This window comes from Neomonachus schauinslandi, chromosome 1, assembly GCF_002201575.2.
Source record: "Neomonachus schauinslandi chromosome 1, ASM220157v2, whole genome shotgun sequence".
Lineage (NCBI taxonomy): Eukaryota > Metazoa > Chordata > Mammalia > Carnivora > Phocidae > Neomonachus > Neomonachus schauinslandi.
In genome coordinates, this window is record NC_058403.1 from 190916619 (window position 1) to 190942633 (window position 26015).

The 26015-nt window shown below is 37.6% G+C and overlaps 1 protein-coding gene across 1 annotated transcript in view; it reads left to right on the forward strand.

The window, feature by feature from the left end:
* Positions 1-26015, forward strand: part of ERC2 (ELKS/RAB6-interacting/CAST family member 2) — a 917787-nt gene that overhangs the window by 502078 nt on the left and 389694 nt on the right. The window contains exon 7 of the mRNA XM_044912797.1: positions 16832-16999. Coding sequence (XP_044768732.1) covers positions 16832-16999 — 168 coding nt within the window. The remainder of the gene's footprint in view (positions 1-16831; positions 17000-26015) is intronic.

The window sequence follows — 26015 nt, forward strand, 5'->3', positions numbered from 1 at the left end:
GTTTGCTTTAGCTTTTTATAGGAACTCTTAAGTTTCAGAAAGTTCCCTTTTATTACAACTTTGCCAAGAGTTTTTTTTTAATCATTAAGGAATGTTTAATATTAATAAACATTTTTTCTGCTTCTCATGATTTATCACACTTTTCACCTTTAATATGTTATTGTAATGAATTACATAGATGGATTTTTAAAATGCTCAGCTCTCCTTAACAACTATGAAAAACCCCACTTAGTCATGATGTATTATATTTTTTATATGTTACTGGATTCAGCTTACTAATATTTTGTCAGGATCTTTCATCTATGTTTATGGATAAGACTGGTTTGTAATTTTCCCATTTGATGCTGTCCTTGTCAGGTTTTATTACCAATTTTGCCTTCTAAACGGAGTGCTCACTCATTTAATGTGTTCCGAAATGGTTTGTGTAAAACTAAAATTTTCTTCCCATTAACATTCATTAGAAATCACCAGTAAAACTATCTACAGCTGGTATTTTCTTTCTCCAAAGACTGTTACTTACTTCATCTATCTAATGGTTATAGGAATAGTCGTGTTTCTAATTATTTCAGTCAATTTTGGTAAGTTTTTTTCTCCTAAGAATTTTTCATTTTATCTAAATATTCACCTTTACTGAGCAGGAAATTTTCATAAAACCCATTTATCTTTCAATACCTATGGCATCTATGACTGTCTTCTATTTCATTTCTAATATTCTTTCATTTTATTCTCTTTTCCTTGATGAGGCTCAGCAGAGGCATGTCATGTTCAATAATCTCTTCAAAGAGCCAATTTTGGCTATGTTGATCACCTAACATTCTTATTTTCTTTCTTTTTTAAAGATTTTATTTATTTATTCATTAGAGACAGAGAGAGAGAGGCAGAGGGAGAAGCAGGCTCCCCGCCCAGCAGGGAGCCCGATGCGGGGCTCGATCCCAGGACCCTGGGATCACGACCTGAGCCGAAGGCAGATGCTTAACAGACTGAGCCACCCAGGAGTCCCAAACATTCTTATTTTCTATTTCATTAATTTGTGCTCTTATTTTTAAAATTATCTCCTTCCTACTACTTTCTTTGGGTTTATTCTACTTTCTTTTCCTAACTTTGTGACTTGGATACTTATCTCACTAATTTTCACTCTTTTTTCTTTCCATATGTCTTAAGACTATAAATGTCCCTGTCAGTATCATTTTAGCTTGATGCCACTAGTTTGATATGTAGTATCGACATTTTTGTTCCATCGTAAACATTTTCTGATTTCCATTATTATCTATTCTTCAACTCACAAATAATTTAGAAGTATGCTTCTTACTCTACAAATACATGGATGTTTCCTAGCTATCTTTGTGTTTTTTCTTGCTTGTTTGCTTTGTGAATAGAGAATAAGGTCTGTTTGATACTAATTATTTGAAATTGGTATCTTGCTTTATGACAGAGTATGTGATCAGTTATCATAAATGTACTTTGTGTACTGTGTGCTAGAAAAGAATTTGTATCCAAAAATTATTGAGTGCAATAGTCTATATTTATTGGCTTGAAAATGGTTTCCTTGCCATAAAGTCTACGACAGCTTTCTCACAGTTAATATTTGGCTGGTGTGTCTTCTTTCACTTTCAATGTATCATTAACTTTATGTTGTAGATGTCTCTTGTAAATAGCATATACCTAGATTCTTTTATCCTGTCTGATAAAATTAGATGGAGCATTTATTATCATTACAGATATATGTGATTCTATTTCAACCACCTTACTTGTGCTTTCTAAATACACTGCCATTTCTATTTCTTCTCTTTTCCTTCTTGCCTTTTGAATGGCTTTTTTTCCTATTCTATTTTTTTGCCTCTACTCATTTAAAAGTTATACCTTTATTTATATTTATTTTATGTTTATTTCACTCATTTCTAATCTTTAGGTTACTACCCTAGAAAATATAGCATGCTTACATTTTTAATTTACCTAAGTCTAAAGTCAATCTATGCTTACATTCTTTCTGAATAATAGAAGGATCTTGAGACACTTCAAGTTCAGCCACCATCCCCTTGACATACACATTATTGTCATGTATTTCATTTCTTCCCTATTTTGTTTTAACTCATCATTACTTTTTTACAGTCCATGTTTGTTTAGATTTACCCCCACATTTGTCACAAGCTTTGTTTGTTATTCGTTCCTGCATCTCAGATATTGTCAGAAATCTCCTTTTGCCTAAAAAGAATCATTTAAATTTCTTTTAGTAGGATTTTGTTGGTGGCAAACTCAATTTTTGTCTAAAACTATCTCAACTTCATTATTTTTTTAATATTGTTGCTCAGTATTAAAAGTAATTTTCTAGGTTAAAAGATATTTTTCTCAGCCATCTTCTGGCTAACAGAAGCTATTAAGAAGTCAAGTTATCACTCCAAATTCATTCCTTTAGAGGTAATGGGACTTTTTTCCATTAGCTGCCTTTTTAAATAGCTTTATTGAAATATAATTTATATGACATACAATTCAACTGCTTAAAGAGTACAGCAGAAGTCACTCTCCATATTCTCCATCCTCTATCCCCAGCCCTAGGCAACTAATAATCTACTTTCTATCTATTCTGGGAATTTTATATAAATGGAATCTTATACATACTTTGTGACTGGCTTCTCTCACATAGCACAATGTTTCAAGGTTCATCCATGTTGTAGTATCTATCTGTACGTCATTCTTTTTTATTCTTGAGTAATACTACACTGAATGAATATGCCACATTTTGTCTATCCACTCATCAGCTGAGGGACACTCAGGTTGTTTCCATGTTCTGGCTATTATGAATAATGCTCCTAAGAACATTCATATGCAAATCTGTGTGGACATAACATTTTTGTTTCTCTTGGGTATATATATAGGTGTGGAATTGCTAGGCCATATGACAGGTTTTCCAAAATGACTGTACCATTTTATATTCCCACTAGCAATATATGAGGGTTCTAATTTCTTCATATTCTCACCAACACTTGTTAGTATGTCTTTTTAATTATTGCCATTCCAGTGGGTATGAAGTAATATCTCATTGTGGTTTTGATTTCTCTAATGACTAATGATATTAAGCATCTTTTCATATACTCATTATCCATTCCTATATCTTCTTCAGACAGATGTTCTAACTGCCTTTTAAAACTTTTGCTTTGCCTCTGAGATTTGATGGCTTTACTCCCATGTAAACATACAGATTTCTTTTTATTTATCCTCTTTGGGGTACTCTGAGCTTCCTGAATTTATGGACTGGTACCTGCAGCAGTTTTGGAAAATTCTCAGCTTTCCGCTCTTCAACTATGGCTTCAGTGTAGTGACTCTGTCCCCACTCCCCATCTCTCTTTCCTTCTGGAACTCTGATTAGACATATGTCACACCTTCTTATTCTGTCTTCTGTGTATCTTAATTTATCTTTCATGCATTTCATCTTTTTATCTTTTATTTACTTTATTCTATTGTTTTCTAGTTCATTATATGTCTTTTCTGCTATGATCACCCTGCAGATAAACCTAGTCATTAAACTTAAATTTCCATTTTTATATTTTCCCATTTCTAGACACTTTTTTGGTTGTCTTTATTTTTTTTAATTTTATTTTATTATGTTATGTTAATCACCATACATTACAACATTAGTTTTTGATGTAGTGTTCCACGATTCATTGTTTGCGTATAACACCCAGTGCTCCATGCAGTACGTGCCCTCTTTAATACCCATCACCAGGCTAACCCATCCCCCCACCCCCTCCCCTCTAGAACCCTCAGTTTGTTTCTCAGAGTCCATAGTCTCTCATGGTTCATCTCCCCCTTCGACTTCCCCCTCTTCATTTTTCCCTTCCTACTATCTTTTTTTTAATCATACAATGTATTATTTGTTTCAGAGGTACAGGTCTGTGATTCATCAGTATTACACAATTCACAGCGCTCACCATAGCACATACCCTCCCCAGTGTCTATCACCCAGCCACCCCATCCCTCCCACCCCCCAGCACTCCAGCAACCCTCAGTTTGTTTCCTGAGATTAAGAATTCCTCCTATCAGTGAGATCTTTTTGGTTCTCTTTAAATGTGCTTGGCATTTTTATAGTTTCTTGACCTTTATTCATATTTTCAATCCCCTGTTTTATTTATTTAAACATATTAAACATACTTATTTCATAGTGTTTGTCTTGAAATTCCCACTTCTGAAGTCCTTGCCTCAGTGCTGTTTGTTCTTTCTACCAGCTATCAATTATGGTAGCTTGATTTCTTTCAAATTTTGTGATTTTAAAAAATTTTTTTCTGTGTGCTCATGTTTTTTGGAACTTTATCTGGAGAAAAACTTTGAGGTCTAAGTTGAATATGTGGCCCTTCAGAGCATTTGTCTCTGCCAGTACCTGGGGCACTATCAACCAAGGACCCCTTTAAACTCCACTCTCTACTTGAAGTTTTTAGATCACCTTACACTGCACATCTGTGCAAGAGCCACCTGCGGTTATGGATTCTCAAAGCTAGGTTTTTTTACCTTTCACTTGGCTCAAAGTTTTAAAATAGATAATTTTTCCTGGATTCCCCTAGTCTAGGGGAGAGGAAAGTACAATGGGGAGGGTTTTAGTTTACCCTTGTACTAAGAGTGTGGCTCTCTGGGATCTCAGCTTAATGTGGTAGTGGTAGTGGAATTCCTGTTTGACTCTTCATCTTAAATAGACTCAGGCTTCTATCTCTTTCCTTCAATGTCCCCATGACAGTAGAAACTAATGCTCAAGTTCACCTGTCTAGAAAATGCCAACAAGAAGATAGAACCAGCACTCTGTTAGCACTCTAGCCCCCTGCTTTGGCTTAGTTTTGGCCCTTGAGATTTTTTCTAACTTGACAGTTCCTAAGTACATTTTAAAATATATGTTTTGAAAATATATTTTATCCAGCATTTTTTGTTCTTTTCAACACTAAATCTAGCATAAACAAGAACCAAACTACTGACAATAAATGCTGAGAATGAACAGAGTAGGATGCTTACAAAGAAACAGGACCCCCTTTTTCAGAATTGTTCATGTTGTGTAATTCACTAGAAAGGTTGAGATGGAATCCCATTTGCAGGATGAAGTCAGACTAGAGCAGGAGAGAAATAGGTTTCATCTTGCTTGCCAAATTTAAAGATTTGGTAGTGACTGGCAGTCTTGCGAAGGATTCTGAGTATGCTTAAAGATGCACTGAAAAAGAGTTGTGATTGATTATCAACATGCTCTGGGTATGTGTGAACAGATGGTGGCACTGATCAGGTAGATGAAATCCATGAAACAAATTTCTTCTTTATAATTTAATGAATCATGAATCTATGACCATTTTTACCTATAATAAAAGTAAGTCCTCTCTTTCCCTTTCTCTCTCTCTCTCCCTCTCTCTCTCTCACAAAAACAGAGTATAAATAAAAAGAGGGAAAATCTGGATTAGGATTAACTAAAATTATAAAAGAAATAAAATCTATTGTGATCAGCAAGATCAGCATTCTTCACATGGGGTATGGTTCTAAATCACATGCAGTTGTAGCTGCCAGCACAGTATACAGTTGATTCCACATATGAAACTGATTCATCTTAAAATAAAGCTAAAAAAACTTTGGACTTTACATGCCTAAGCAAAGATGATGTTTATAGTATAAAAAAATGATTTGAGCTAACTTCTACAAGTATCAGAGTAGAAATCTAGCATGGGAATGGGGTATTGAGAGAGGAATTTGAATGAAATTAACTTGATCAACAATGGTATTTAAGAGGAAGGAAGAACATGACAAGTTCTACATACACTTACTTTATTCAATAAAAATAGACTGATAATGATAAAACTATTTCAGTCTATAAATATTAGACAGTTGCTTTAAATAGCTTTCAGACTATCACTGCCATGAGGTAAATTTTAAATAAATATTTTATGCAGACAATAACAGAAGAGGGCTTTTCTAAGGGGAATACAGTTACAGGGTAGAAAATCATATTCCATAAAAATATGCCTTTTGCTTCTTTCATAGCCATAAACTCAATAAAAATGGAAAGTGATGCAATTGAACATACATGAGAACTGAGGCTGGGGAAGGTCTGTCTCGATGATGGCAAGAAGAAAAGCCAGTCGGAATTACATCACACGCTTTATATGAAGTCCATGTGGACATCAAGAACACTTCATCTCATCTGAAAGTTCTTCCACCACTTACGTCTGTGACACAACCAACACCCTGAAAACACTCCCTTGCCAAGGAAAACAGCTTCTTTTTCACTGCAGATATGGCCCTCATGTCTAGAAAGTGATATGCTTATTATCATGCAGGTTGGGTTATGAGGTTTGTAATCCTTCAGAGGTTAATAAGAAAATGTGTTACAAATTCAGAATAAAAGAGGAGATCTAAGACAGCAGAGTGGTGTCTTTGGCAAACTCCTAAAACAGAGGGAGTGACTAATACAGAAGTACTGAGATCAGTAGATGAAAAATGTGTTACACTAGGAACAAAGCCTCATATAGAACAGGGGATGCCATCATTCTTTCCCTACAGAAAAACAATTATTTACGTGGCACATTCCATTCTTAAAGGCTTAACAGTGCTTCTGAAGGTAACTCATGGCCTCATAGATTGTGTCCGCACAGTCTGAGTCCTCTAAGTTTTCAGGTTTGAGTCTCAGTTCTCAGGGAGAACGTGTATGTGCCAAAGGGTTTCAAGATGCAGGGATTTCCATCCTGGCCAACTATGTCTGGTATCTGTGCCTTTGCACAAGTTGAGACTCTAAACTGTACTTTTACATTTTTGCAATTCACTTCCACCTTTGCAAACATGCTACATCATGGTTTTTCTATGACATCATATTTATAAAAGCAATTTGGGTCTTCACCTCTACTTAATTTAATCACAAAGCTTTCAAGAGGCCCTACCAGTCCTAGTCATCTGTTCAGCATCAAAATGGAGGCACATGCCATTTCACATGGCTATTTAAAATACTTCCTTTCCTGGGGCGCCTGGGTGGCTCAGTCGTTAAGCGTCTGCCTTCGGCTCAGGTCATGATCCCAGGGTCCTGGGATCGAGTCCCACATCAGGCTCCCTGCTCAGCGGGAAGCCTGCTTCTCCCTCTCCCGCTCCCCTGCTTGTGTTCCCTCTCTCGCTGTGTCTCTCTCTGTCAAATAAATAAAATCTTAAAAAAAAAAAAAATACTTCCTTTCCCTTCAACCTACATGCTTTATCCATTTTAATAATTAATGCAAGCATCATTCCCTTTACACTCCACAACATTGTTTCTATATCAAATTTTCATTGAAACATTTAAAATTACCTATTTCAACATACTTTTATATCTAAAAATGAGTTTGTATACAAGAATTATTATTAGCTGCCTTTATTACCTACTTGGAGCAAATAATTATATATTGAGATTGACACTGATTTGAGGTCATGCCCTATTAATGAAGAGCAATCAAATGCTGAGTCAATTTTATCACCAATGGGTTATAAAAACAATTTTCGACTAAAATTTCCAAAAAAAAAAAAAGTGTTTATCCAATTTTAGGAGCTTTTTTTCATGACCAGGTTGAATTTTTTATCTTTTTTTTTTTTTATTTAAAGGTAGTAAACTTCCAAAGAATCATGATAGAACTCATTTTAGATCTCTATTAAGAAGTACTCAGATCGAAGAGCACCTCCAAGCCTCCTGCCTTTGCAAACAGTTATCACTCTGAAGGTGCCTCTCTAAAACACCAGGTAAAAAAGTTCTCTGGGCACTTTTAAAAGCTTTCTACATATTCATTACAAGCAGCAAGAAGAAGTAACAAAATTAGATGCAATTTCAGATCTGGTTCCCAGAGTTCCACTCCCCTCCTTATGCAGCATCTCAGAAGAATTTCTGAAATGTTCTACCAGGACTCTGCGTCTTTATAAACTGTTAAAACAACAGTTTATAAAGTCAACTATGCCTGCATTCTTTGCTAGTTGGGATCCAAAGTCACTTTCTGATTTCCATTTCTATCACTGCCTCACTAAACCCTTGAGTTTCACAATTACGTTTCCATTTCCCCCAGGTAAGCTTCAGAGCCTCTTTCTTTCCTTTTTTGGAAAACCTGCCATTTCACATAGACTGGAGTTCTTCCCACTTCCTCCTCTGTGTGGAGTTGGGGTGGGATGGTATTTTTACTTATCCTTCTAGGTTTGCTCAGTCACTGATTTGAGTTTGCATTCTTCACCAGACCTATCATTGCTATTTTGCCAATTTGGTTATTTAGACAAAAAACACTGACTAAACTTAAACTACTTGCATTACTCCAGCCAGAAGTGAACTCCCCTCTCATCAAATAATCAGGGTAATTTTTCTAGGACATTTCTTACTTTCCCAACTAAGTGGTCAGTATTGGCTTTGAAGTGAGAAACATTTTGAATATGCATTACTTTTAGAGCCCCTGGGTAGCTAGCTCAGTGTCATGTGCTAAAAACAAGGTTTAGTAAGTCTATGGGAACCAGAGAGCTCAAAAATCCACCACCAAAAGCTTTATCCACACAACTCTGTGTAAATGAAAGAGTTCAAGAGACTGTAATAATGACACCAAACAATTGTTCTGTCAATGTGTATAATCAACTATTGCAAAAATTAACCCTTCAAGTGTCTGCGATGATGTTGACAAGCAACATATTCATATAAATCTTGTAGAAAAGTTATCCAGGGGCACCTGGGAGGCTCAGTCCATTAAATGTCTGCCTTTGGCTCAGGTCCTGATCCCAGGGTCCTGAGATCAAGTCCGCATCCTTGCTCCTTGCTTACCAGGGAGCCTGCTTCTCCCTCTGCCTGCCACTCCCCCTGCTTGTTCTCTCTCTCTGTGTCAAATAAATAAAATCTTAAAAAAAAAAAAAAAGTTATCCAAATAGGCTACAATAGACCATGAGTTATGCTAATAATCCAATTTTAGAGAATATCAATCCATGCCTCTAAAATTTAATAAATTCCATGACAAGTGATTCACCCAACTGGAATCAGTTCACATAGCCTCTGGGATTCCACAAAGCACAAAACACAAGCACTCAGGGCTAAATGCTTAGCAATAGCTTATGTCTTAATAGACCTGCTCGACCATACCCACTCTCCCCTCTCAAAGTAGAAATAAGAAAAATAAGCAATTGAAGTAATGATATGAAGTATAAACAATGAATGTTAAGAGTTAATCCAATAAGGGGCGCCTGGGTGGCTCAGTCCTTAAGGGTCTGCCTTCAGCTCAGGTCATGATCCCAGCCTGGGATCAGGCCCCGCATGGGGCTCCGTGCTTGGCAGGAAGCCTGCTTCTCCCTCTTTCTCTCCCCCTGCTTGTGTTCCCTCTCTCACTGTGTCTCTCTCTGTCAAATAAATAAATAAAATCTTTAAAAAAAAAAAAAGAGTTAATCCAATAAGAACATTCTTTCAATGGAGAAAATACAAAAAACTAACTCTTACTAATACTTTTTAGCGATCTTTTATCAATCTATAAGGGATTTCTGCATATTATAAAATCTTATTTTTATTTATATTCTTAGAAATCCATTTTCCCCATTAGTCAAGTGAAATATGACATTTATTATTATTATTAATATTATTATTTGGTTATATTTCTTCAATAATAATGGGGATAATTATTAGCTACTTTTTTGAGCCAAGCATTTTAATTACATTATTTCATTTAAGCCTGTGAGTCTCCCTCTAAGGTTTGTGGTGTTGCCCCATTTCATAGAAGAGCAAAGTGGTTGAGTGACATAAATTACTCCTCAAGATCATGCAACTAGCAAAGGCAGGCTAGAGATCTGCCAGAGTCCACTTTATGTGTCAGCCTACACTCTTTCTGCCTTACTCCATTTCTCTCCTCAAACATCCTTCTGACCTGACCACTTATGGAACCCTTAAAAGTAACCAGATATTAAAAGTTAAAACCAACTCAAGGACCAATGGTATCTCAGACACCTATGGACTAATAAAGGCCTGCTTGCTGAAGACCATATACATGTTTTATTTACCTAAACAAATTTCATGGCATTTTTAGTTGTAAAAGTGCCTTGAACTATCTCCCACTGTTGAATGACAGGATGGGGAGGAAAAATTTAAGCCAAAACAATAATTTTGCCCAGACGTTATGAGTTCACGCCTATCTTCATAGCTTCAATCCCAGAGAGAATGGTCATTGTTTAGTCAACAGGCCACCCTACCACTGGGCTTGCTATACCCTAGCTCAACTCTCTGAGAGGAAAGGACTGCAAAAAAGAAACTGGAAGAGAGGGCTGAACAGGGAAGCCCATTCTGCATTTTGTGGAACTCCTTGAAAGGAAAGGGTTACATTCAAATCCACTAGACATTCTCCTCAGATCTCCCTCCACTCCTTCATTTAAACTTTTTGTCATAATCTCAACATCAACTTACAAATGTAAAGTTGGCAGAAGTAAGCAAAATTTTTGTTTTTTCTGTAGAGAAATGCACATACATGCAACACACAGACATGGTGAAGTAGATGCTACATATTATTTCCTCTCTATAATTTGCAAATTCTCTGCAATGACTATGCAAATATTTCACAATGATAAAAATCATACCATCATTTAAACATTTTTTGTCTCCACTTCCACTGGTTCTTCATAGAAGTCTGCATTACTCTTAACTCTGTTGCATTTTATAAGGCAATAAACAGAAGTAAAACTTAGAATAAGACCAGGGGTGTTTAAGAGTACATGGTAGAAAAAAGAAAAAAAAATTTAATTGGTGTGGTTATTATTTCAGAAGCAAAACAGTTTAAATCCAGGGATAAATAAAAGCATCTCAAAGTCTCAAAAGACCTACTTGGGGCTATTCATAAATTTAATAATTAAGCATGTATAAAAATAATAGATATTTAGGCATTCAGTTCATTTGTAGCCCAAAGTTTAATTTTGAAAAGTAACAAACCAAATTCTTTAAAACTGGCAATACCAATATAAATTAATGGAACAGGTTACTATAATTATATTTTATAAATATTGCATAATTATATTTTATAAATATTTATGAATATTGCAAAATTATATTTTATAAACAGATACCAATAATAATAATAACACTATTGGGTGGCTCAGTCCGTTAAGCATCTGCCTTTGGCTCAGGTCGTGATCTTAGAGCCCTGGGATCGAGCCCCTTGTCAGTCTCCCTGCTCAGCAGGGTGTCTGCTTCTCCCTCTTCCTGTGCTACTCCCACTCATGCTCTCTCTGTCCTCTCTCAAATAAATAAATTATTTAAAAATAATAATAATATAAAAATAATAACACTATCAATAACAATGCCTGACATTTATTGAATGCTTTCTAGAGATCAGCCACGGACTAAGTGCTTTAAATGCATAATCTCTTGGAATGGTCAAAGCAACCCAATGAAGAAGGTACTTTCCTTTCTCCTATGCCTATTTCATGGATGAAAAAACTGAGGCTTAAAGAAGCTGAACAATTTAAGCAAACAGTAGTATTGGAATGCAAAGTCAGTTCTACCTTAAACACTATGCTAAAACCAAAATGTCTTCATACCGTTGAAATCAGTTAAATTGGCTTCCAAGATCAACACCTTTGGAGACAGTCATCTTCTGGGGGATGGGCCAAAATTTGGCAATGATAGAAATGTCACAAAATAGCAATCTTATGAAAACTCGTGAAATTTGGAAGACAGTATTACAAGTAAATGTTAATTCCCAAGACACCAAACTTACTCATTAGAAAATCTTGAACACCTTAATAAGTAGAAATTTGACCAAAGATGTTCCCTGATCTCTTTTTAGAATCTAGGATTCTGAATGAAGAAAATCTTTTGTGTTCTTCTTCATTGTCCATATATTTCATGATATCACATAAAACAGGTTATGTGGGTATTCGGGGAAAGTATGTATGTAAACCGTAACTTTCCAGTCACACTAAGAGTATAAAAGTTTATAACTTTGGATCATACCTTGGTTTTCATGAACTTGGAGTGACTTTTGTAAACCTCTATTTGTTTGATCTCTTCTTCGCGGTCCTCAGTGTTCAGCACACCATTGGCTTTTAACATCTGGATCTCATCCTCCAGATCCCTTATGTTTCGCTCCAATGAAGCGATTTTTGTGTCCTGTTGTTAAAAAAAAATGGTAAAAAAAAAAGAAAGAAAATTGTTTTTTCAGTATCATCAAAACAGAATTCCAGAAAGTAATTTGGGTAGTAAGACATTAACTATGATACAGGCATAACCCTGAGTTCAGAACAACTTATGTTTTTCACTTTTGAGGATCATTTGTGAGATTACTTTTTAAGCTCTCAATAAAGATCATGTGACAATACAATATGGAGAGTTGCCTAGATAGGTTTGTCTATACCTGGTAATCAAATTACCAAAGCAACAGTGACAAAAGTGATCTAAAGTGTTAAAAAACAACATTTACGTGGGCAAATTTGTAATTTCAGATGTAGTTTACCAGCGTACAATTTCTAGTCTACTTGTAAACACAAAAACAGTTTGTTCATGTGTATACTATGTGCCTGGTTTTATAAGGCAAGCTTGGAATTTGACTCTGAGAGACAAGGAAATTAAAATCTACTAATGAGGAAAAGGATTCTCATCTAGAATACAGACATCAATGAAATTAAATAACTGAATCCTGACTTAGTATGACTGATATATTAAATATTGAAAATTTATAGCAACTGGAAATAATATATCACAACGTCATGATTTATTTGGCAAGCAGCTCCCTGCGTGACAAAAAACATTTCTACTTTGCAGGACATTTCTAATCTATTGACTTTCAGAGTTGAAAAAACTAGAAATATTACACTCAAATGTGAGACTGAGAAAAAAAAAACAACCCCAGAGAATTTTTTTAAGGAAATGACAGACTCTACACACAAGATAGAGCATAATAAGAAATGATGCATTAAAAAGAAAAGAAGAGAGAGAGCTTTTATAGAGGAAAAAACCTTTCCCCAACCTGAGGTGTTAAACTCCAACCAGTCTTTGGAATAAAATACATTGAAAGTTTGACTGTAAGTTTCGTCCCTGACACCATGTACCTGCCCTTTTATGGTACAGATCCAAAGAGCTGATATCACATTTGTAATTGAATGTTAATGAAAAACAAACAATTAACTCATTTTTTTTTTACCAATTCATTTTCAGGAATCTAGAAGAGGAAAGAGTTCCAAAAGTAAAGAAAATGGATGGCCTATTCTATTTAGAACTAACTCATAGGAAAAACTTTGCAAACATCTGTCCTGATTTTGTGGCTATTTTCCATTTTAATTTCCTATATTCTACTGTCGATGGCCTGTCTCATGGGGCAATATAATAATCATTGCTATTATCACTTAACATTGTCATCTTCATTAAATGGAGGAAAATGAGGAGAAACAACTTCTTATTGAGTGCCACTACGTGTGAACATCCAAGAGCTCCAAGTGTTGAAGACATTTTTATTAATTCTCAGAAAAACCCCAAGAAGAAGAAATAAAAAGATTCTGAAATCTGCAAGATTATTATGGAATGTTATATTCTCTAGCATTTCATTTTCCTTTAAAAATAATATTTATTGTTATTCTTTCCAGTTATAAAAATAATGGCACCTTAAATTCCTAGAAAATGGAGAAAATCACCTCTAGTCCTACCATCAAGAGATAACCATCACTCATGTTTTATGTACAGCCAGCTAGTCTTTTTCTATTCTAGATGCAATTTCTAGAAATCCTGTATACTGCCAGTTTGAGTGAAAGGAGTATCACGGACTAAATGTCTACATGCCTCCAAATTTCCTATGTTGAAGCTCTAATCCCTAATGTGAAGGAAATGCAATGGTATTTAGAGATGAGGCCTTTAGGAGGTGATCAGGGTTACATGGGGTCATAAGGATGAAGCCCTCATAAGAAGAAACACTAGAGAGCTTCCTTATTCTCTCTTGCTCCCTGCCATGTGAGGACACAGCAAGAAGGTGGCCATCTGCGAGCCCGGAAGAGAGCTCTCACCAGAACCCAATCCCGCTCTCGCCCTGATCTGGGACTTCCAGCCTCCAGAACTGTGAGAAAATACATTTCTGTTCTTTAAGCCACCCAGAAGTGGTATTTTGTTATAGCAGCCTGAGCTGACGAATGTAGGAAGGCATCTTTAGTGGCTCTTTTGAGTTCTGAGCTATGAGAACTCTGTAGACAAAAAGAGCAGCAATAATAAAAAAGGATGCAGAAAAAGAACTTCTAAACATTCATAAGAGCCTTCTTAAATAAATGGCAGTCATTTTAAATCAACATTTTTTCTGACTATAAAATTAAGACATACTCACTATAGGACGCCTGGGTGACTTAGTCGGTTAAGCGGCTGCCTTTGGCTCAGGTCATGATCCCACGACCCTAGGGTCTTGATCCCACTCTTGATCCCTGCTCTGCAGGCATCCTGCTTCTCCCTCTCACTCTGCCTGCAGCTTCCCCTGCTTGTGTGCTCTCTCTCTCTGTGTGTCAAATAAATAAATAAAATCTAAAAAAAAAAAGAGGGGAGCGGAGCAAGATGGCGGAGGAGTAGGAGAACTGGATTTCATCTCCTCTCAGGAATTCAGCTGGAAAGGGATCAAACCATTCTGAACACCTACAAACCCAACAGGAGATTGAAGAAAGGAATAGCAACAACTCTCTGAACAGAAAAGCGACCACTTTCTGGAAGGTAGGACGTGCGGAGAAGTGAATCCGAGGCGATATTCGGGAGGATAGACGGCGGGGGAGGGGCCTCCGGCGGCCGCTTCTGGCAAGTGATAGAGCCACGGAGCACAAAATCGGAACTTTTAAAAGTCTGCTGTGCTGAGGGACGTCAATCTGGTGGCTAAGCGGGGGGTGGAACCCTCCGGGACAGTGTGGTCTCAGGACCCACGGGTCACAGAAAGACCGGGGGTGCCTGAGTGTGGCAGAGCTCCCAGGTATCGGAGCAGGGAAGCCGCTGCAGAGGCGGAGCCCAGGCGCGGGCTCTCAGCTCGGGGTTGCCATAAACGGTGATCCGCGGCACAGTCGGGCCACTGCTCCTCCAGCAGGGACCCAACAAGCGGCAGATCCGGGGAGACTCACCTTCCTCCCCTGGGAGGAGCCGCGCGGGAGTGCACCGCAGGGATCTGCTGGGTTTGGAGACTCCACCCGGAGTCGGGTGCCAGAGATAGAAGCGCGCGGTCACAGGCCGGGTGAGCACGGAGTGCGGCTGGAGACCGGGGAGACGGGAGTGACTGACGGCTTTTCTCTGGGGGCTCACTGAGTAGCAGGGCCCCGAGTTCTCGGCTCCTCTGGGGCGGAGATTGGGAGGCCGCCATTTTCACTCTCCGCCTCCAAAGCTGTACGGAAAGCTCGCAGGGAACAAAAGCCCCGGAGAGCAAACCTGAGCAGATTACTTAGCCGGGAGGGGGCAAGGGCGGGGCAACTCTGCCTCCGGCAAAGACATTTGGAAACCACGGCAACAGGCCCCTCCCCAGAAGATCAGCGAGAACAGCCAGCCAAGACCAAGTTTACCCATCAAAGAGAACGGCAGAACTCCGGCTCTGGGGAACTACTGCACATAGAATTCATGGCTTTTTTACCATGATTCTGTAGTCTTTCAAAGTTAATTTTTTTTTTAACTGTCTTTTTTTCTTTTTTTATTCCTTTTGAATTTTTCTTTTTCCCTTTTTCAACCAACATCTTATCAATCCCTTTTTTAAAAAAAAAAAAAAAAAATTTTTATTTTTCATTTTTAGAGTCATATTCTATCCCTTCATAGTAGTTACCCGTATTTTTGGCTTATATATATAAGTTGTTCTCTTTTTAAAATTTTGAGATAGTTTCTTCTAACAGATCAAAATATACCCTAAATCTCTAGTATATGGTGTTCTGTATTCCCCTGCCTAATCACATCCTCTCCCTTTTTTTTTCTTTTTTTAAATCCTCTTCTTTCTTTTTTCAAACAACTTCTTATCAATTCCTTTTATAAAATTTATACTTTCCATCTTTACAGTCATATTCCATCTCTTCATCATATCAACCCTTACTTTTGTACATATATAAGTTTTTCTTTCTTTAAAATTTTGGGAGGCACTTTCTTCTAAAAGACCAAAATACACCCCAAATCTAGTGTGTGGCACTGATCATATTTGATCACATTCTGGTTTTTTTGTTGTTGTTGTTTTGTTTTGTTTGTTTTTGTTTTTGTTTTTATCTTTTTCTTTTTTTTCTTTTTCTTTTTTCTCTCTTTCCCTTCCTTTTCCCACTGCTTCAGGTTTTTTCTGATTTGTTTAGAGTATATTTTCTGGGGACGTTGTTACTCTGCTAGCATTTTGTTCTCTCATTAATCTATTCTCCTCTGCACAAAATGACAAGACGGAAAAAATTACCTCAACAAAAAGAACAAGAGGTAGTACCGACTGCCAGGGACCTACTCAATACGGACATTAGTACGATGTCAGATCTAGAGTTCAGAATCATCACTTTAAAGATGCTAGCTGGGCTTGAAAAAAATATGGAAGTTATTAGAGAAACCCTTTCTGGAGAAGTAAAAGAACTAAAATCCAACCAAGTAGAAATCAAAAAGGCTATTAATGAGGTGCAATCCAAAATGGGGGCGCTAACTGCTAGAATAAATGAGGCAGAAGAGAGAATCAGTAATATAGAAGATGAAATGATGGAAAATAAAGAAGCTGAGAAAAAGAGAGATAAACAACTACTGGATTCCGAGGGCAGAAAAACACATGGCATTGAGATGAGCATGAGCAATTGTTTGACCATGCTGTGCTGAAAAGGCACACTGCTGCCCCACTTCCTCCCAGGGCATGACTGATGGTTACTGATGACCACTGTGTAAAACTGCCCCCTTCTTTCTTTTTTGTGACTTCAGGTGGATGCACTGAGGTTACGATTGGAGGAGAAAGAATCTTTTCTCAATAAAAAAACAAAACAGCTGCAGGACCTAACGGAAGAGAAGGGGACACTGGCTGGAGAGATTCGAGACATGAAGGATATGTTAGAAGTGAAGGAAAGAAAAATTAATGTTCTTCAGAAGAAGGTGAGTAGCTGACGTAAACCCTTTAGTTTGGGAATTGGTATCATCCATGTCTGTCATTTCAGAGAAATTTTTGAGCACGTGGAAGAGAAGAAACTATTTTTTAAGACTTTAGATTAGGAAGTATAAACTTTAAACTTACTGGTATTTAACTTGCTGTTGCTTTTATAATGCCATTTTTAGCATAGCCTGATGAATTTTCTATTTGATTACCTGAAAACTAAATTAGTGATGATTTTTTTAATATTTTCCAGCTTTAACATAGAGATAATTATACAAATTTAGATATACATTTAAAATAATAACAAATCTGAAAAATTAATTTTTTTTTCCTTATGGAGAGTTTAAGAATGTATTCTGTGGGTCTTAAAGGTATTTTAGATGCATCTTTAATTTATGTAAATTTTAGTACATCTTATCTTGCTCAACCCATACTGATTTTTTTTTTTTTGGTCGGGGAGGACTAACACTTACACTTATCTTTTAATTGGAATCAATGAGAGAATATATAATAAGTTCTGACTACAGTCACCTAACATAGAAGATGCTTGATCTAGCTAGGGCCCTTCTTTAATTTTTTTCCTTCAGCAGCTCATTTTCTCCATTGTAGGGGATCCAGATTTGGGGAATGGCCCCTAATTTCTTTTTTTTTAATTCCCATTTTGTACCAGCGTGGAAACTGGGCAGGAACCAGTGGTAGGCAGGAGGAGCCACTGCTGGGAGATGCCTCAGACAGGCATATTGCTGGGCACCCATGTTGCAGTTCCAGACAAATGGACTCTAACTGGTCCCTCCTTCTGGTGTCATTTGCCACTATCATCCCCCACCTTGTTTATATCAACAGCATCCTAGCTGTTTTTCGTTTCCACCCTTACCTTTCCTATAGGCTGTTCTGAACATAAAACCTGGAGTAGGTCTTTTATAACATAAAACAATTTATATCACTCTGATCAAAACTCTCTGGTCATAATAACCACCTACATAATTTTGCAAAATGAAAATCATTTAAACTTTATTGAGAATTTCTGGGTGAGCATGGGGCCTCATATGCCCATGAAGCCACCCCCAACCCTTGTGGCTTCCATCCTCAGTCTCAGGGTATTGGTGATCTGATGGATCACATTATTAATTCATTTCTGTTGAGATCTTCACAGACAATGCCCTGGTAATTTGATCTCCCCTTTGCAGCTCTAGCTAATTGATACAGATGTTTAGAAGAGAGCTCGGAAGACATGACCGAGGACCCTTGAATCAATGGGGCTGTTAAGGGCAGATGGGACTAACAGAGAGACAGAGTGGCAGTTCTTGGGGCAGGTACTAAGGATTCCAAAGAAAATGTTTCCTTTAAAATCTGTGGCAGTGAATAATGATGAAAGCTGACATTTTTTGAACTTATGTTGAATACTATATGCTGGACACTTTGCTATGCTTGTTACATGCACTGTTTACTTATTTTTGACCATAATCCTGTGAAGCAGGTATAGTTCTTAACTCCAGGAAACAAGGACACTGAAGCCTATGGTAGGCTTGCCCAAGGTCATGCAACCTAGATGCAAGTTTTTTGTTTTTTTGTCTTTGAGAAAATAGAATAAAATGGTCATTGCAATTTAAGAGAATACGCCTCATTTTCCTTTGGACCTCAAGTTTTATGATAATGACACCAGGTGTCAATCGATGAAGAACATCACAATTGCTTGTTTTATAAGGAGTTGAGACTAAGTGGTCTTATTCTTGAGGAATAAATGGCATTGATGTTCTCGGTAAAGAATTTGGGAACGTACTTTCAATGCATAAGTGACAAAAGACATTTGCTGATGTGCGCATTTTGCAAAATTTTATACTTTGCCCCAATAGCAAGGCTCAAAGTTTTGAGAACTAGTTTGGAAGTTCTAGAACAAAGCCAATTGTATGTTATGGCTCCTTTGGGCAACATGATTATAACACCACTTATTTAAACCATCTAGATAATGGATTAGGAAATATTTCATGTGTATTCAGAGAGGCTCTTCAGCTTCAAGTTTTTTTTCACTGGGTATTTACCAGTCCATTTGAGCAGGAAATAATACCACTGGCAACATAGTGAAGGGGCAGGTGTTCTATTATACCTGCAATGTAAAGGAGAGATAATCCCCAAAGAAGTAATGCACACAATTCAGAAACCTACTCAAAATGTGGAACTAATACAGAAGCTAATGGGCCAATGAAACATTGTCTTTGGGACTGGAGACTCCTTCGAGTTTTGACCACATTCAGCATAATTGGCTGTTTTAGGGCAGGCCTGGATTGGAACAGCATAAGCTTTGGATTAGGGTGTGTTGGCATGGAAGAAATAATAAACTTATGTCAGTGTCAGACATGTAGTATTACTTAATATTTCTTTCTTATAGACTCTTTGGCAACCAGCACTGTGTTTTGATGCCAATAGAAATGGGTATGCTCCTTTCATAGCCATGTTTAACCTGGCAAAGCTAGGCTTGCACCTCATATCTGTCAGTCTTGCCTTCAGAGCTCTGGGTCTCAGAAATCTTGTATCCTCCATAAGCCACATGAATAGGTCACATATCTAGGCAGCAGGCGTGGACACAATGCTCTAAGCATTTTGTTACTTGGGGAAGGAAGTGAAGTTGAATAAACAGAGAACCCCAGGTGACAGAATATCTCTGAGTGAGCTTTTGTAGGAAAACAGTAGTTATCGAGCATGGATTTTTGGCTGTATTCCATAATTCCCAGATATGGAGTTCTTTTAGTAGGGGACAAAAATGTGCACGTATGAAAATTGTTCAGTTGATTATCCTCTTACGGCTGTGATGCTGAAGTCAGAGGAGCAGTACAGTTTTCAAGCTGCAGGCTTTGCATTCTGTTCTCATACCTGAATTCAGACTTCAGTTGATGAAGTGCTATCTGACTATTGAGTTTTTGTAGGAAATGTCATAAAACCTTGATGACATTGTACATTTGGAAAGTATAAATGCCCAGGGTTATAGGACATGGTAGCATTATTTGAACCAGATCAAATTCAGACTGTTATGTAGCTCATGCAACGTAAACTTACTACCCAAGAAATTTTTAAAAAGCCATTAAATTGGACAAAAATTCTATCTCCATTTTCATTCTAGGTCTCAGTCCCACTTTATAGAGCAGAGGTACTTTATTTATTAGGGGTAGAGAAACAGATGGTGATTTCTCTGGAAGCCAAGTTCACTATCTGCCTACTGGGCTTCATGGATTGCCCAGTGGGTTGGAAAGGGCAGGGAGAGGTGAGTGGAATTGGCTTCTGGGGGTGACGTGTATGGACCTGCCCACTTCAGCAGCTTTATTCTACCCATTTGGAAGTGTGGCAGTGAAAATCCTGAATGATGATAATCTCAGAGGTAAGGATGCTGCAGGAGTATGGTTACTATCATACTGGGTTTCTTCATGAAGTTTATCAAAAAACAGTATCTGAGGAGACGAATATAGAACATAGAGATTTCCATGTTAGTGTAAAGTTGATGTAAGTTATGGAGGACTTTGAACTGAGCTCTTTCTTGGTGTTTAAACATCCAGTTGCACTTTTATATTTATTATTGGTAAACCACCTATTTTTTTAACACATGGAAAATTGTATTCTTTTTGCATTTACTTAATGTTTCCTATGTGTCAGTCAGTCACTACTCTAGGTCCTAGAGGCTCAAAGGGAAATAAGACATTCTCCAGTCTTCCGGAAGCTGACAGTCTGGTTGGGGAGATAGACATGCATAATGGAGAGCAATATGATGTATTACCAGATGCAAACTGCTTGATGGACGCAAACAGTAGAAGCTAATTCTGACTACCTTGAGCAAAAGGGAGTTTATGGCAGATACCCAGAGCCCCAGTATCTGGCCGGTAGAACCAGATTAAGAATGATCAAGAACCAGGACAGCTGTAGGAGACCAAGAGAAAGGAGAGGAAGCCATGATCTTATAACCAAGAATGTCTGGTCAGGCATCTCTGCTGATGGCTCCCCTTCACCCTCCTCCCATTGCTCTTACATCATGGTGTTGGTTAAGATTTAAATTCCTGGGAGAGAGCTCCAAATTTCACACAGGTGCCTCTCATTGGCAGGATCTAACCAGACCTGCCCTAAAAGGAATCTGAGAAATGTGGTTCCAAGAGATTTCCACTCAGTTCTTGTGTCATTTACTCAGGGAAGTCTTTGCTGACATTGCAGGCTGGGAGAGGTTTTACACTTTTAAAGAACCGTTTCTTGGCTCAGTTTGAAATTCTGGATCCCTTTAGCGAATGTTGGCTTCCCTCCCACGGCTAATCTCTGTGAGTGCCCCAACTGTAGTATTCAAGATACCTCCAGTTCCTTGCAGAATTCTTGGCAGGTGATGGTCCTCAATCAGTAAACATTGGGTGAATAAATTATATCAGCAAATTCTGAATGAATGAGGACTTGGGAGAAGAGAAATCACTTTGAGATCCACTCCTGGCCCACAAATATTGTTAGTTGTGATGGAAGTCTTTTGCCCCAGTGAAATGTCAGACTCACTCATTGTTCAGAGGATGGTATGCTCTATGTAAGCTGCAAGATGGAACCAACCCATGCATAATGAGACAAGGTGGGGAAATGACTGTTCTACCCACATCTCAAACCTTGGTTCCATTACCCTGACAAGACAAACAAGGGGTTACGGCTTGAGTAAGGGAAATTAGCTACTCTTGCTTCCTTTTCCTTTTTAATAAAAAGAAAATGTGGCATTTATGAAGAATACTGTCTTGTTTTGCAGTGAATACTGCTTCTTTCTCCAGTTCTCACTTCTAACTTACTGGATTGTTAGAGGCATGGTATTCTGGTGAGAGTGATAAAATGAAAGTATTGATTATTCATGATCATTTTTAATTATGACCATGCAAATGTTAATTTTTTATAACAAAAGGATTATCTGCTGCTGATTGAGCCCTTACTATACACCGGACATTGTGCAAAGAGTTTTGCACCCTTAGGTTATGAGTCCTTATAACAAACCTAATGGCCCCTAGGTACTATCATAGTCCCTATTTTTAAAACAAGAGACTGGCTTAAAGAATAACTTGCCCAAAGTCGCATGGCAGGGAAGTGATGGAGCTCTTCTTAACCACCACACTACTCTGGTGTTTTTCTGTTTTATGACCCTGCCCCACTCATGAGGCAAGTGGGATCATTAACTTTTAGAGATTAGCTAAACTACAATTTGAGCAATTTACCTGAGGTTAACATACAAGGATGCCTATATTTAATACCAAACCAACAGAGATGAAGTTACTAAATAGTGTGATGAAAAATAGGAAACCAATTAAATTAATAAAATATAACATCAGTTCAGGAATTTAAAAATATATGTTAATATATATGTTAAGCTATATTTAGAAAAAAGATTGTGATGACCTTCAGTTTCTGTTTATTTTTCCCTCATGAGGTTCTTTATGTACCATTTTAAGTCACTGGATTTTTTTGCTGCTTTGTTTTCAAAGGATTGTACCATTTTTGCTATCATAGTAGTTTCACTTTGTTTTGGTAGTTGGCTTAAAGGAACAAGACCTCAAAAGGTGATTAGAGCCTTCTAAGCAGCTTTCCTGGATGAGTTGCAGATGAATTCATGATTTGGGAGACTCCTCACCTAGTCCCAAGAGAAAGAGTCTGGGAGGCTGCTCCACCTTGCAGTAAGCTGCTTACCTACTGTCTGACCTTGGTGTAGGTGGGCTCACTCTGCATCTAAAGCCAGGAACTAATGCCAGCCAGGGCTGGCATCCAAGGGTTGGAGCTGCAACTAGGGTGGTTGTGGATCTAAGGCAGGGTTCTCAGCTGGGAGACACTTTACAACCATCCCACCCCCAGGAACATTTGGCAATGTCTGGGGATAGTTTGGTTGTCACAGCAGGGGATATTGCTACAAGCATCTGGTGGGTGGAGTCCAGGGGTGCTGCTAAACATCCTGCAATGCACAAGACACATCTCCTGCCCTCCAAAGCAAATAATTTTCCAGTCCAAAAAGGACTCTGCAGGAGTCTGTTTCTTCCCATGTGTGGACTGTCCAACTTATCTTGGCTCTCTCTTGAGATAGTGTTCCTTAAAATGATTTTTACTTTGTATAAAAGACATTTTTCTCTCCAATATCTCTGAATATTATCTCAACTACTATGATTAACATTTTTTGTTATACTTTTTCTCTGGCATCATTACAGGAAGTTTACAGAAATAAATATCTTGTGTGTGTGCATGAGTATGTATGATATTTGAATTATTACTATTTTTATATTTTGAATGCATATATAGCATTCTTAAACTATTAAAATTATTAGGATTATTAAAACTGTTTTTACCACACTGATCATATCAACTAATTTAGAAAGAGGTGCTGGTCAGCTGTGGTATAGGGAATATATAATAGAAATAAAACATCTTATTTGAACAGAGCGGTATTGGGTCAACCAGCAGGTATCACTCAGTTTAAATTTCTTTGGCTAAATGCCAGCATTCTAGTCATTTGGAAAGGTGACCTTTAAGGCTAATTTTTTTTTTTTACAAAGCTGGGGGCATCACGTTGCCCAATTTCAAGCTATATTACAAAGCTGTGATCACCAAGACAGCATGGTACTGGCACAAAAACAGACATATAGACCAATGGAACAGGATCGAGAGCCCAGATATGGACCCTCAACTCTATGGTCAAATAGTCTTCGACAAAGCAGGAAAAAATATGCAATGGAAAAAAGGCAGTCTCTTCAATAAATGGTGCTGGGAAAATCGGACAGCTACATACAGAAGAATGAAACTCAACCATTTGCTAACACCATACACAAAGATAAACTCAAAATGGATGAAAGACCTCAACGTGAGACAGGAATCTGTCAAAATCCTAGAGAAGAACATAGGCAATAACCTCTTCGACATCTGCCACAGCAACTTCTTTCAAGATACATCTCCAAAGGCAAGTGAAACAAAAGCAAAAATGGACTTTTGGGACTTCATCAAGATAAAAAGCTTCTGCACAGCAAAGGAAACAGCAAAACAAAAGGCAACCCATAGAATGGGAGAAGATATTTGCAGATGACACTACAGACAAAGGGCTGATTTACAATATCTATAAAGAACTTCTCAAACTCAACACCCAAAAAACAAATAATCAAGTCAAAAAATGGGCAGAAGACATGAACAGACACTTCTCAAAAGAAGACATACAAATGGCTAACAGACACATGAAAAAATGGTCATCATCATTAGCCATCAGGGAAATTCAAATCAAAACCACATTGAGATACCACCTTACACCAGTTAGAATGGCAAAAAGGAAAAAGGCAAGAAACAACAAATGTTGGAGAGGTTGTGGAGAATGGGGAACTCTCTTACACTGTTGCTGGGAATGCAAGTTGGTACAGCCACTTTGGAAAACAGTGTGGAGATTCCTCAAAAAATTAAAAATAGAGCTACCCTATGACCCAGCAATTGCACTCCTGGGTATTTACCCCAAAGACACAGATGTAGTGAAAAGAAGGGCCTTATGCACCCCAATGTTCATAGCAGCAATGTCCACTGTGGAAATAGCCAAACTGTGGAAAGAGCTGAGATGCCCTTCAACAGATGAATGGGTAAAGAAGATGTGGTCCATATATACAATGGAATATTACTCAGCCATCAGAAGAGATGAATACCCAACTTTTACATCAACATGACTGGGACTGGAGGAGATTATGCTAAGTGAGATAAGTCAAGCAGAGAAAGTCAATTATCATATGGCTTCACTTATTTATGAAACATAAGGAATAGCATGGAGGACATTAGGAGAAGGAAGGGAAAAATAAAGGGAGGAGGAATCAGAGGGGGAGATGAACCATGAGAGACTATGGACTCTGAGAAACAAACTGAGGGTTTTAGAGGGGAAGGTAGTGGGGGGATGGGTTAGCCTAGTGATGGGTATTAAGGAGGGCACATATTGCATGGAGCACTGGGTGTTAAATGAAAACAATGAATCATGGAGTGCTACATCAAAACTAATGATGTACTATATGGTGACTAACATAACATAATAAAATTAAATTTAAAAAAGGCTAATTTTTTTGAAAAAAGTGCTTGATTTTAGTCACCTTTGGGCTAAAAATCTGATTTCTATATTCACATTTAATATATTTTTATATATTTTATCTAGTCATTTGAGATGTGAAAATATTATTCATTGCGACTGAATGTAACTTTAATATGTTGCTTAAATATTTGCAGCTAAAATGTACTGTCTAGATTAGTGTTTGTGATTTGCCAATTTTTTTTGAACAGTGCCTTCTTCAGTCTAGAAAATATAAGAAAATCCTAACTTACTACATTATATAACAAAGTCTCTACGCGTATTCTGTGTTTATATGGTTATTGGTGTTTGCATGGTTATTGGTGTTTGCATGTTGTTGGTTCTAAGCAGAACATCTTTGTTCTGGCATCATTTAATGTATTGTATCTTTATCGTGGCTTGAAGTTGATACCAAAGTTTCTAGTACTAATTAAATTTCACAGGACCAGTAATCACAAAGCATGTGTGCCTCCTATTCTTGGCTGGAATTATTTGCCCAATGTTAGCAATGACCTAGGCAAAAACCAGCTTGGTGGTTTTAACCAATTGATCCTATTGGCCAGAAGTCCATTTTGTTCCAATGAAGTGATATTTTGAAGGTCACTTTGCATCTCTTGAGTAGAGACGTGGCTGGCCTCTTCGGTAAACCTATGCTTCTTTATGAAGCAGTAAATTCACCAGCCTCCTTTTTCATGTGGATTGCTAATGGATTTGAAGTTGCCCTTCTCTTAGAGATGCCATTGATGAAATATTTTGTTATCAAAAGAACCAGAAAGTTTACCTTCTGATGACCAAGTAAAGAGATTTAAGGAAGCCTGCTAATTCATTCATGCATTCATTCAGCAACTACAGTCACTCTCCTCAATTAGCTGCATCTTTCTACCCCTTGGCTTGTTCTTTCTATCTATCATCTATCTATCTATCTATCTATCTATCTATCTATCTATCTATCTATC